Here is a 12,659-nt window from a genome sequence, read left to right on the forward strand (position 1 = left end):
GTTGAATGATCGTTTAAACTGTCCGTCAACGTCAAAGATCCTTCGATCTACCCACGAAATGCATGAAATAATCAACAGTAAGCATTTTCCAGCATTTTTATCATTTTCTCTATTAGCATCACGAGTGCAACACGTTTTGTTTCTTTATCTTTAACAACGGTATCTCTCACTCTCTCTATCTCTCCTGCACACTGTTTCCCTTTCTCACTCACACGCAATGATCGTACGACGGGGGACGGGGCATGGGAAGAAACGTGCAGCGCATTGGACGCTGCAAATTGCAACCCCCGAACAACCCCGTCGTACGTTCGTCGTTTCGTCGTCGTCGTTGGTTGAAGTCAGCTCGGGTTGAAACTGTTTTTGAGCCAGCTTTATTTTTCGGTAGTGGGGTACGGCTCTCAATGGGAGGCCCCAGCCCGCGCAAATGGTGTGCATCGGGGAGGCGGTAAAGCAAACGGGGGTGAATGGGGCGTAAGCCATATAAAACATTAAATTCGTCCGCACCGGCAGAACACTCGTGCATGAGACGGCATCCATTAAGCAACAGAGGCAGCAGCAGCAGCAGCAGCAGAAACAGCAGACGACGAACCCTTCAGAGTTGGAGTAAAGAAGTGTTTTCAAAGAAAAGGTGTTTATTTTTTTAAGAATATGATGTGCAAAGTGTAATGGTTTAAGGACACACAAAACGAAAGTGAGAAAAGCAGGACCTCAAGTGTACGAAGCTCTCGGTAGCAAAGTGACAGCCACCCGAAGTGCAACGAACAATATAACAGTGCTCGATCGAGTACACGTGTTTGAGTGTGTTACTTTTGCACACTGAAGTGAAAAGCTTGCATCCCCCAAGTCAACAACCCGCGAAAAGTACATCCTCCGCATGGGCACGGAGGTGGCTTCTCACCTTTGCGGCCTTTGATCTTGCTTTCATGTTTTCCTTCCGTCCACACTATTGCACCTCTTCATATGTAGATCATCACCTTGCTGGTGCAATGTATTGTTTATGTATGTGTGTGTGTGTGTGTGTTTTCCCTTTTGCTCCTACTTGTCCGTTTGCATATTATGATTCAACGACTTTCCTTCGTTCGGACGCGATCGCGCGCGCGCTCGCGCACACTGTAATATGCGATTATAATCGGAAAGCATAACAATTAAGCGCACCGAAAGGAAAGTGAAGCAGCACCCGTTTTGCTCTCGCTTTTCTTCGATCGCGCGCGCGCGCCATATGCATTCATCTTGTTGCGTTCGGAATCGCGAAATTTTTAGCTCCTACTTGTGAAGGAGATAGTCGTATTAGCTCTCTTCTTCTCCCTCTCGCTGCCTTTGTCTATTTCTTTCTGATCAGGCAAATGCACGATCGCGTAGAAAAAGTAGGGGAAAGTGGGAATCGAAGTAAGCGAAAAGTTTGGTTCCTTCGGAAGCAGGCAGCCGTCCGGTGGCTACAGTTTGCGGTGTGCCGTTGTGGACGTTGGATTGATTTGGATCGCCCCCAAAAACGTAACACAAAAAAACGCGTCAAAATAAATATCGCACACAAAAGCATCAGCAGCAGGTTTTAGTGCATTGAAATTGTTGCATTGTTGTGGTTTTCAATAGAGAAAGACATTCAGAAATTCAAATTATTACAACCAAAAACACTTTACACGCGTCAATTTCTATACAAATTAAATGAAAGCTCTTCTTTTGCTTGTGTTATGCTTAATATAAAGTGTGCTTTGTTTCAGTGAAAGTGATCGAGTTCCGTTTGTTTTCCTTTTCCCTTTTACTTCCCAGTGTTATCCGGTGTTGCTAGTGCCGACAGACCGTAAGCTCAGGTGATCAACGAAAGGAACCACACAAACTACAAAATGAGGTACGTGTGCAAACATTTCATCCTCCCGAAAACATGTCCACCCAGCACACAATTGCACATACAGACAGCAAACGCCCCGTTTTCAATTTAGCCCATGAAGCAACTGAGCTTTAACACTCGATCACGACCCCATTTCCCTTTTCCTACGGGCGCTGACCCATAGCCTGAGGGGTGAGACGGTGGTGACACATCAGTTTCAAGCGATACTACGCTCTTCCCCCCGTCCGTCAGCTCTGGTGGTCCTTTTGGCGATCCTTTCATCATGTTCCCGACGCCTCACTCCTCCTCCATTTCGACATGCATGGGCGGCCCGTTTGCATGGGGTCTCCAATGCTCCGCCAATCAAATAATGGCCCGTCTGTCCCATGTTTCCCCCCCCCCCCCCCCCCGGCGGGAACACTGCTGCTTCCAATATCATTAGCTACGAAATTTGTCGTGTCCGGGGTGTTCAACGTTGCTAATGTTGACGACATCATGTCACGCCCTCCGGCGAATCATGCCGGCAAAACAAGGGCATACAGCACGCGGGGACCGAAGGGGAGGGCTGGTTCCGATTTCCCAACCCGGTGGTAAACTTATTCCAAACGTGAGAGAGAACGATTATTTCCCTTTGCTGGCAGCGGCAGCAGCAGAGTTCGAAACACCATCTGGAACGATACTGTGCTGACAGCGATGTTAGGAGGAGATTAGCAGAATTATGTTGCAATTGGGCATGGTGCAGTGTGAAACAAAAGGCGAAACCGTGCCATACCGACCTGTCTTAGGTCGATAGGATGACAGACCTGGTCTGGTATCATGCGAGAGGCAACATTTCTCTATATTTCTCTTGTGTATTCTCCTTCAGGGACTTCCCCCAAAGCCGTTTGTATCATGCTCCCTCGAGGCATTACTTTACATATAGCAACGAATGAATTGCTAAACACAAAGATAGGTCGGTCCGACTAAAGGTTGACTAAGCGTCCGTTTTGCGCAAGTCATTAGCAGATCCGGGCCGGGAGCAATGCTTAACAAGTTGGAAAAAATAGCAACACAACAGACGCCAACTGCAGCATATTGAATGTGGCAAATGTTGGCATGCGAATAAGGTACGTTTGTACCTGTTCACTATATAAAGGTGACCTTTTCCAAATATAAATCTTGCTATCAGAGCAAAATAAAATTTATCCTTCTAATAAAATTTAATACCGCCCAGAAGCCATCCATCATTAACGCGCTCGAACGGAGCGGCGCAGAAGCAATCAAACCCATTCATTAAGCCCAAAACGATCGGACGAATCTCTCGCACGCACTTTACTGCTGCCTGCAGGGCATCATTGCATCACCATCACTACCGAGATACCCCCCCGTCGGGGACACTTCGCATAACACCCGATTTATAAAAACAAGTTAAAAATGAGGGTAAAGAAAGGCAAAAAAAAATATACCCCACACTACTGACCGACTGACCCAACCCGACCCGACCCGTTCCTTGCCAGAACGCATCTCTCACACAGACCGGGACTGGAAAGAGGTTAACATCGTACGTGCGCGTGCGTGCATTGCACCGAAAATGGATTGCAAAAGGGGCACACGAATGCACCAAGATCTGGTGTGTACACTTATCTAATACCTGTCACACTGGAACCGGACCGGGACCAGCAGCCCCCACCGGTCCCCAGCATTCCCCGGGAAACAAAACTCGTTGTCGTCGATCCAGGAGTGGCTTGTGTTTGCTGTTCGAGCTACGAGTAGATTTTTCGCTTTTACTTTCTTCGTACACGATCGCTTTCTATCGAGAGTAAAGGGGGGGAGGAAAAAACATGATCCCCTCGCCTACATATCCCTTCCCCTTTCGGCGATCATTTTGCGTAGTCATCGGTTCTTTTCACCGCAACCGGGGAGGTTGCAAACGGGCGGCGAGTAAAAAAAGGCGGCAAGATGATCATTATTTATTATTAACATTTATGTTGCGTTTTTTGCTCTCGTTCTCTCTCTCTCTCTCTCTTTCTCTCTCTCTCTCTTGCTTTCATTTTGATGCAAGGTTCAATACATATCTCACTCGGGATGGTATATATGGTGGGGTTTTTGCTTTGCTTTTCTGCAAAACATACACGAGATCACGAGAGGACCTGCCATGCTCGCTAAAGGGTCGGAGGAACACGCTTTAGCGCCCGATCCTTTCCCCCCGCACACCCCCCCGTTTCTCACTGTCCCATAAATAACGCGATCGAACGACTCGTCTCTTTCGGTGGTTTACGTAACCCGAGCGACCGTGTACGACGGTTCCTTCCAGACGAAAGACTTCAATGCAAGACAGCAGCAGACGACGAACCGAGACGAAGAAAAGACAATTTTATTCGGAGTACAAAAAAACCCCGACAGAAAAGAAGGAAAATGCGAATCAGGCTGACCGGTCTTTTCGCTGGAGTCGGGGCAGTTAATGTCCACTGCCTCAGAAACCTGTGCGGTTGCACTTACCCACAGAGCAACTGCAGACTGTACGTGTGTGACGGTTGAATTGAAGAAGTAACGATTTCGCAACCACTTTTGGAGAAATATCAGCAGCCCTGCTGCTGCTGCTTCTGACCAGTGTGTGAGGTGTAATTCCCACGACCTCCCCACATCACGCGAAACCACATCGCGAACGCATCTCAATTCCAATTTATCACCATGAGCCTCCATGAAAGCAGCTCCCCAGCTCGATGCTTGCTAAATGAGCTGTGAGGATAAAAGCCAGAGAGCAACAGCAGCAGCAGCCACAGCACACGGCAAATTGTTGATAAATGATTGTGTACCGCATGACGCCACGGACGAGCGCAAAAGGTCGAGTGTGGAAGCTGGCCAGCAATTGGTAAAGATCACGCCGCTACCAATACCGGCCGGCCGTGTGACGTGATGAGAGTAGCATTCCCGGACCATCCCGGGCCCCCAGTGATTAATGAACGCGAACGCGGGTTGCGCGGAGGGCAAATGAAATCGTTATGCACGGGGAGAATGTCATAAGATGGTCGTCCAGAACATCCCGCTTGGAGCCGTGCGGCGTCGGAGAGAAAGAGGAAATGTTAGATAACATCCCCAGCCCGGGCCCTTGAGGAGGAGACGGCGTCCTTGGACGTTTCTAAATCGATTAGTCAAAATCGAGAGCTTGACGAAATCGTAACCGCTAATGACGATATATTCATTCTGCCTACGAACAAATGGCGTATCCCACACCTGGTGACCATGAAGGTAGTAGCGCAGACGACGACGACGATCAATCTCCAACCAGTGAGGCAGTGGCAGAATCTTCAAAAAGGCAAATGACTGATGCAAATGACGTGTGGCACACGCTTCGCTTTTCTCCTACGTGCGCAGTAAGATGCCTTTCCCGCCTTTGGAAGCCTTTGGCTGGCATGCGCATTGCGCAAAACCGTTTAGTCACGTTAATTACTACCATTGCGGCGCGGTTTCGCACTTCGTTGCTAGAAACCGGCATTAGCATTTCGGCGGGGGACTTCGATTGCATCGGAAACGGTTTGCGCGATGCATCTTGCAGCTGCGGCTGCTGCTCCTACTAGAAACTGTTCGTTGAGTGCGCCCTTTTGTAGGGCACATCTGCTTGGAGCAGTTCGAGTTGGCAAAACAGATAAATCAAGCTGTGTCCAACCGATTCCGAAACCGACCGAACGCGCAATTGAATTTCGAAAGAGAAAATGCCTTTCTTTGTAAACGCTAATCCCTTCCTCCCCTCCCCCTAGGCACAGTCTTAGAAACTGACCACTGAAAGCTAAGCGAAAGTCCAAAATGGTAGGAAAAATGACATGCGAAGAAACAACACAACAATATGATTGTGGTCATAAAAACATCACTGTACAGCCTGGGGCCTGTGCAATGTTGCAATCCAGTGCGCGATGCATTCCCGCTGCAACCGAAAACTGCCATTTCATTTATGGCTCTCCCCGTGGCAGCTCGAACAAAACTACCGGAACTGGCGGGCAGCAGTAAAAAGCCATAAAATCAAAGCCTCAAAGTGTCATAATGAGGCGGAAAACATTCGTCATCCGGCGGTTTTCATTTCTCCGCTGCCTTACTTTGTACTGCCATTCATTCGCGCGATCTTTGCGCGTGCTGTTGTGCTTTTGCTCCATTGCATTGCTGTGGTTGAGAGATTTTGCAGATTCGTGTTCACTGTACGACGGTGCAACACTTCTCACGCTTCCCGTCTCCCTCCACACAGCGGAAGTGATCATTTTTCCACAGCGCATATTACATATTTTTTCTATTAATTTTACCCTTTTCCCCCGTTCAGCATGATCGGTGACGATGATTTAGGCTCCATTTTTGGAACAAACAGTCGAAAACGGTCGGCGGGAAACGAAAGAATAAAGCAATTGCATAAGCGAGCCACATCCGTGGTGCGCAAGAGACAGTGCCCCCGGAAGAAATTATGACACAGGATCTGTTTTGTACGACACACACACACACGTTACCAAAACCTCCAAATTGTTGCGATGAAAAGCAACGAATTAACAAGCACCTTTGAGAGTGAAAGCTTTCGGTTGTTAGATTTGATCGCAATTTACCTTCCATCGTTTGTGCGACAATGGACGGTGGAATTGGACCAATTCAATCAACCACAACTCAAAGTAAAATCTTTCTCCGATGGGGGTTTTCCCACCCGGTTCAGTGTACCTATTATTTGCTGCCAGCTGGATTTGGGAAAGTAATAAATACAAACAAAACCGCTACGCAGTGGAAAACACATGTTTGTGGAAATAATAAAATTTTCCAAAGCATAGCTTTGATTTTCTCCCCAACGGTGCAGCGGAAACAATGCCACCGCGCACACACACACTCACTCTATACTCATACTCATGGAATGCATCATTATTGCATCCAAATGGCCTTGGGAGTACACCCAGTGCGCGCAAACGACTGAGGAGGGAATGCCCTCACGAGCCAATTATTGTTGTTCCATCCTCATCTACCCCCCCCCCCCCCCCCCCCCCCGAGTGTGCCTTCGAGCCGGCCAATACCACTTCTGCAACGGATGGGTGGAGATGCGTTTTAAAGGGCTACCACCCCATTTGTCCCAGTTGATTGCCACCGGAGATACACTCAAGATCTCGGCGCAGTCGATTGTGCCTGTTGTACACCTGGAAATGTACCTCCAACAAGATCTCATAGTGTGCAGTATGCAGTTGTTCGATCGACTGACCGAGAACCTCGCGTAAAGATTGACCTCGTTTCATTGCCCATACGAACCATCTCGTTAGGAGATTGATCGCGCGCAATGTTTGCGCGCACGCACACGCGCGACACAATCACTGCGCGACACAACACTGCGGGAGAATTCTTCGGACATGATGCAACGCCGAGTGGCATCTTCCCTCATGTGTGTGTGTGTGTGTGTGTGTGCTTTTGGTGTATTTGCACCGAGCCTGGGGTGATCCAAATTACCTTCTGCTTGGACAGCGGAGCACAGGCACGACACCCTGTGGCGTGAGAGAGCCACCTTGGGTTGCCGAAATCAACCGCCAGGCATCAGCTGTTGTGGCTTGGGTGATGAAACGAAATCGAAACGATTAAGTACGGAAAAAATATTGCAACTTCACACTGTGCTGTGCTGAATGCTGTTTAGTTCATCTGGGGAACTCCGGTGGTATTGCACAAAAGCGGTCGCACCAGAGCAAGAGCAATTCACACATGGTGGCGATGGATGTCTCTTTATGATGGCTTTATGGCGATGTGAATTTTCACGCGGGAAGTGAACGTTAATCTACTTTTAATAAGAAGGAAACTTACCCCCAAATGTGTATGTGTGCCCCATCTTTGCAATCCGAGCCGGTGGAGCGAGGACAACTTTACCACTTTGCAGGCTGGCTGGCTGCAACAATAAAAGTCACGAAACACGATCGATTACTTGGATCGTATCGGCATAACCTCATCTCTCGGCGCTGCTGCACCACTAATCCTTGAAGTGACAGGTTACACATCATTCCTCAGTAGGCCGCCCCGCTCAGACCGTGGCTGTCATGGAAATACGCCTCACTTTCCTTGCCATCTATCGGGCCTTTAATCGATGATATAATAAAACAACTCGATTCTCATAACGGTTTGTCATCGTTTGTCAGCACGCTACCTGCACCACGCTGGATAGATCCTGTGGATTGTGTCCACTCTGCTACCTGAATGCTGATGTCTACCGTGCGCTTGGGTAATCGACACCGTTCCGGCATGCCGGCAGATCAGTTTGTTACTCTCGCTCCGGCTCTGGCTAGATATGCGTTTCGTCTCTGAAGGGCAAATGACATCTCGTCTAGGTGGTCGTCCCCAACAGGGAGTGAAGGTGGAGGAAGAGGCACTGGTTGCGTAAGCGTCGCTCCCCCCACACGCACCCACACGGTCGTTGCGATCGTTGGGAATCGGACAATCATCAGCGGCGATCTGGCCACACAAACCGCGCTCGTGGTGTTGGATGGATGCCATTTAGCGAGACAATCCTTCCCTTCCTCCCAAGTACATGATCTCATTTCCTCCTCCACCGAGACACACTCGCTCGTCAACAAGGCCCAAAGACAATCGATCAGCGATCGTTTGTGTGCAAAGTGTGTAAAAGGTGTAGAAAATTGCACCGCACATGCAGATGAGGATCGCAAATCGACGCGTTTGTGCTACGATCAAGTGATCGGTGGGAACAACCCAACCCCCCCCCCCCCCCCCCCCCCCCCCCCCGTTGTTGTTGGTGGTGAAGAAGAAAAAGCTCTTAGTGGTTCTCAGCTTTCGGCGCGCACCGGTAAAGGTTATGACCCTCATCGTCGTGGGTGCATGAATCAAAGAAACACACACACACACACACATGTGGCCGGAGCGAAAACGGCTTTTAAACGGGCGAAAGTTCACCAAAAGACTATGTTCCATCGCTCACTCCCCCTTCGCTTCGCTTCTCATCGCTTTCGAGATGCATTTATGATGATGATGCGTGTGACTTTCGGGGCTGTGCAGTTTGCCAATTTTCTGCCACCTAATTGGCCATTGTCATTATGGGGGATGGGAGCGTGTACGTGGGCTCAATGTCGGGGGAAACTTTCTTTATGCCGGCTGCTTGCCACTTCCCACTTCCTGCACCCCTTAATCATGCGTCGAAGCGACTCATCAGCTGAACGCAACTCCCTGCAATCAAACGTATCGCCGACACACTAATTGAAGTTGCTCATTTGGCGTTTCTTCCGTCTTCTCCTCCGACAGATTAACGCTTCAGCTTTGCTGCGGAATACTGCTGCTGTGTGTAGTATCTGGCCAGCAGTACAAGCAGCAAGCGGGTTCGCCTGCCTCCTCCGCATCGTCCGCCGCCAGCAGCTCGTCCGATGCGGTCCCTGCCGCGGCAAACAATGTGGCGTACCGTGCCCGTCCCTACTCGAACCAGTACAGCAGCAGCTCGTCCGAGGAGGAAGAGGACGACCGACCGGTAGCATCGTACAACAGTGGTCATCAGCAGCAGCAGGGTAACACGCTGAAGAAGAGCTTCAAGAAGCCGTCCTACTCGAGCGAAGAGCTGGAGCAGGAAGAGGAACCCGACCGGCTGACGCTGCTGCTGGAAAAGTCGCAGTTCCAGTGTACGGGCCGCACGACCGGCTACTACGCGGACGAGAGCCTCGGCTGCGAGGTGTTCCACTACTGCCAGGAGAACCAGAAGCACTCGTGGATCTGCCCGGAGGGCTTCACCTTCCATCAGGTGCACCTGATCTGCATGCCACCGTCCGGGGACAACATCTGCGAGCAGTCGTCCAAGTATCACTTCGTCAACGATTACCTCTACAAGCCGATCAACATGGAGGAGCACATGACCAAGCCTAACGTTACACTAAGGTAAGTCGGCAAGACCACACTCTCCTCTGAAGACGTTGAAGATACATCAGTTGCTCATCCGCTTTCCAGGTATTCGGAGCGTTACTATCCGGAGAACTTCTACGTTGACGAGCGTCACTACGACGAGGAGCGTGTCCTGCGCCAGCACGAGGAGCGCCACCAGCCCCAGCAGCCGATCAAGCAGACGTACCACCACCAGCCCCAGCAGCAGACGATCCGCAAGCAGCCGGTGTACGCCACGACGCCATCCTCCTATCGGTTGCCGTCCTCGCCGCAGCCCACCCACAGCGTGTACCGCTCGCCGGACGAGATTAACATCTCGCTGCAGCAGCGACGACCGGCCGCCCAGCCCGGCTCGTACATTCAGTCCACCACGCCCCGCTACGAGGACGAGTCCGAGTACGATAGCTACGAGCGGAAGTAAGTGCTGCCAGCACTACCGGCGCCAGTGTGCAAAAACAGAGAAGGGGAAAAGGGGGTCAGCCCCTTCGTAGTGGCCAGTTGAACGTCACTGCCATGCATGGAACGGGAAGGAATCGCGTTGGAAAATGAAGGAAATCGTAGCGCGCCTCTTTTCTTGATCGTTTGCGCGTGTGTTTGAGCGGGTTAGGTGTTAAGCTGTGTTTTTCGTTTTTAAATCATCTTTTATCGATTATCTTAAGATAAGCCAAGTCAAAGAGGAAAACCGCCCATTGCCAAGCCAGAGCCAGAGCGTGGAGGGGCAAGTTTCCAATGTCAGAGGGTTTTCAACGGCTTCCTCCTCTGTCCGTCATCCGTCATCTTTACCGTGTCGTCGTTGTAGGAGAACTTCCGTTTTCACCTCTTTTCCATCACGAGAACCTTGTGGCGAGAGTGAGTGTTTGTGTTTTTCTTCGTATTAAGGTTGAAATAAAGTAAAATATTTATTTTTTTTCATTTATCGAAAATATTTGAGCGTTTTCTTGCTAATTTCTCAACACGCATCTAATAGAGGAAAATTCATTTTTCTTTTCTGTTAGTTGGGACCACCCGACATACCCACATAAGTTGGATGGGCGTTTTTTACTAATCAACCTAGAAAGAAACATATAAAGCCGTACGATACGTATAAATAAATCCTAATAAATGTTCGAATCTCACAGACCGATCCAGAACCGATCGAGTCGCGTCCATTATGCATTCGTCCCCTATCACTCCGTTGGCCCGTTCGTACCACCGTACCCACCGTCGTCATCCTTCACTTCGGGAGAGGAAAGTGCATTTGTCGCTATAGTGTCACTCTGTGATGAAATCCTCACTCGTGAAGCTTTCTCCTGTGGCTCCTCGCTCACTCCTACCATCGCAGTGCAGTAGCATATGTATATTCCACGGATTCCGTTCCAGTAATCCGGAGCAAGAAAAAGTGGCTTGTGTCGCATGTTGTTCTAAGGCCGCACCCGGAGCGCTCACTACTATTGCAGCGTTTCGCCTTTCGTGACGCACGCCTCCAGATAGTCGATCCGTCGTTCCAGCGTAGTTAGCTTCTCGTTCAGCACCGCCAGCCGGGATCGGCAGGACATATCTACAACAAGGAGGAGGATATTGTCACCATCAAGGCAAAACAAAAGTACGCGCCTCAGCCTCCTCCGGAAGGCACTGCTGTCGGCGGATACATACCGAAGGAGTTGAGGAAATCGGTGATACGCTTGATGCTGGCCGTTATCACTTCGATGTACTCTCGATTGGCCCAGTCCTGGTGTATCTGTTTCTGGATCGCTTCCCGATGGGCATCCATGTTCACTTTGCCGCTGCACAGTTCTATTAATTTAACTAATTTAGCGAAAAAAGGCTATCCGTTCAGTTTGTTGTATTTACGATAGTGACGGTGATATCGCGATTATTCGGGGCTCGAGCTGTCATGCTTGTTTACAGGGTTCGCAGTCCAATAAACAACTGTCCACTTGTTTATAAAAATAGTCGTTTTGAATAGACACCGTTGGTAGACAACTGAAATAAAATAGCATGCGGCGATGTGGCAATATCAAAAGATTTTGATTTTGCCACATCGCCGCATGCGGCATATTCGCAAGTGCTGTCATTAACGTCAAATCCCATACAAACGCTTGAGGAAAATCGCATGCAGCGAGGTTCTGACCATTCGCTTACACTATCTGAGGTGTGAGCAAGTGGTAGACAGCGATGTCTATTCAAAACAACTTTTGTTATAAACAAGTGGACTGTTGTTTATTGGACTAGTAACCCTGTATCCGTACCGGACACGAATAATCCGTGTTACGCGATTGACAATGTGTCATTGACTACAGTGATGCAGGACCAATCTTGTACCATTGCGTATTGTATTTAATTTCAATAGAAAATAAGCAAAAATGAATAAATTTTAAGGATAACTAGCATTAAATTTCTTTGTAATGATATATTTGGACAAAAATACAAAAAATCTACAGCATGATGTCGATGCACAATTTATGATATTTCAATTAGAATCTTGTTCCCTAACTATGTTCAATTTTGTAAATAATGTATGAAGAATTGATAAAAACATCACATAATTGTCTGATGTACAGTACATTTGATTGCATTTGTGTTCTTTGCCACGCACAGTAATAGCCTGCATGTCTCGATCCAATAAAGCTTCGTATGCAAATAATGCCAAGCTTACCGACAACAGCCTGTTTGATTCTGATCAGCTGGAACTCAGGCAAACCACGCTGACGAAAGGGCAGGCAATGCGCACGTTTTCTGAGCATAACATAAAACGCTCATCTCTCCACATGCTTCTCATCCCGACCTTCCCTTTTCCATTTTTTTGCTCAAGGCATCGTAAGCATCGTTGAATGGCGTTTGGTCCTGGAAACTTCGGTCCCAACGCCGGGACCGACAGGAGAGAGAGAGAGAGAATGGGAAGACTTCGCGAAAAGTTCGTTTACATCCGAAAGCATCGGTCACTCACTGTGCAAGAGCACGAGGCACAACACACAAACTTTTCGACATGCAGTTGCATCAGACG

General features: G+C 49.0%; 2 protein-coding genes across 4 annotated transcripts; one reads left to right on the forward strand and one right to left on the reverse strand.

The window, feature by feature from the left end:
• Positions 1-490: 490 nt before the first annotated feature.
• On the forward strand, positions 491-10,586 carry LOC120951069 (uncharacterized). Of its 3 annotated transcripts, none has more exons than XM_040369583.2 (4): positions 491-628; positions 1,719-1,846; positions 9,053-9,673; positions 9,743-10,586. In XM_040369583.2, exons 2-4 carry the CDS (start codon positions 1,842-1,844, stop codon positions 10,095-10,097), a joined length of 981 nt encoding a protein of 326 aa, XP_040225517.2. In that variant the 5' UTR covers positions 491-628; positions 1,719-1,841; the 3' UTR covers positions 10,098-10,586. The 3 variants fall into 3 exon arrangements, with proteins under 3 accessions (XP_040225517.2, XP_040225515.2, XP_040225516.2); XM_040369581.2 differs by having other exon boundaries at positions 1,768-1,846; XM_040369582.2 differs by lacking the exon at positions 491-628 and adding an exon at positions 1,345-1,491 and having other exon boundaries at positions 1,768-1,846.
• LOC120951070 (probable protein BRICK1-B) lies at positions 10,551-11,532 on the reverse strand. Its single transcript, XM_040369584.2, has 2 exons — positions 11,309-11,532; positions 10,551-11,213 (listed from the first exon to the last, which is right to left on the reverse strand). The coding sequence occupies exons 1-2, from the start codon at positions 11,424-11,426 to the stop codon at positions 11,104-11,106; spliced, it is 228 nt and encodes a 75-aa protein (XP_040225518.1). The 5' UTR covers positions 11,427-11,532; the 3' UTR covers positions 10,551-11,103.
• Positions 11,533-12,659: the final 1,127 nt, after the last annotated feature.

Source organism: Anopheles coluzzii, chromosome 2 (genome assembly GCF_943734685.1).
Source record: "Anopheles coluzzii chromosome 2, AcolN3, whole genome shotgun sequence".
NCBI lineage: Eukaryota > Metazoa > Arthropoda > Insecta > Diptera > Culicidae > Anopheles > Anopheles coluzzii.

Excerpts from the sequence above, each read along its gene's own strand:
- LOC120951069 (XM_040369583.2), top strand. Across the intron at positions 9,674-9,742 it reads AAGCCTAACGTTACACTAAG|GTATTCGGAGCGTTACTATC; the intron begins GTAAGTCGGCAA and ends TCCGCTTTCCAG.
- LOC120951070 (XM_040369584.2), bottom strand. The coding sequence starts at position 11,426 with ATGGATGCCCATCGGGAAGCGATCCAGAAACAGATACACCAGGACTGG. Across the intron at positions 11,214-11,308 it reads CGATTTCCTCAACTCCTTCG|ATATGTCCTGCCGATCCCGG; the intron begins GTATGTATCCGC and ends TCCTTGTTGTAG.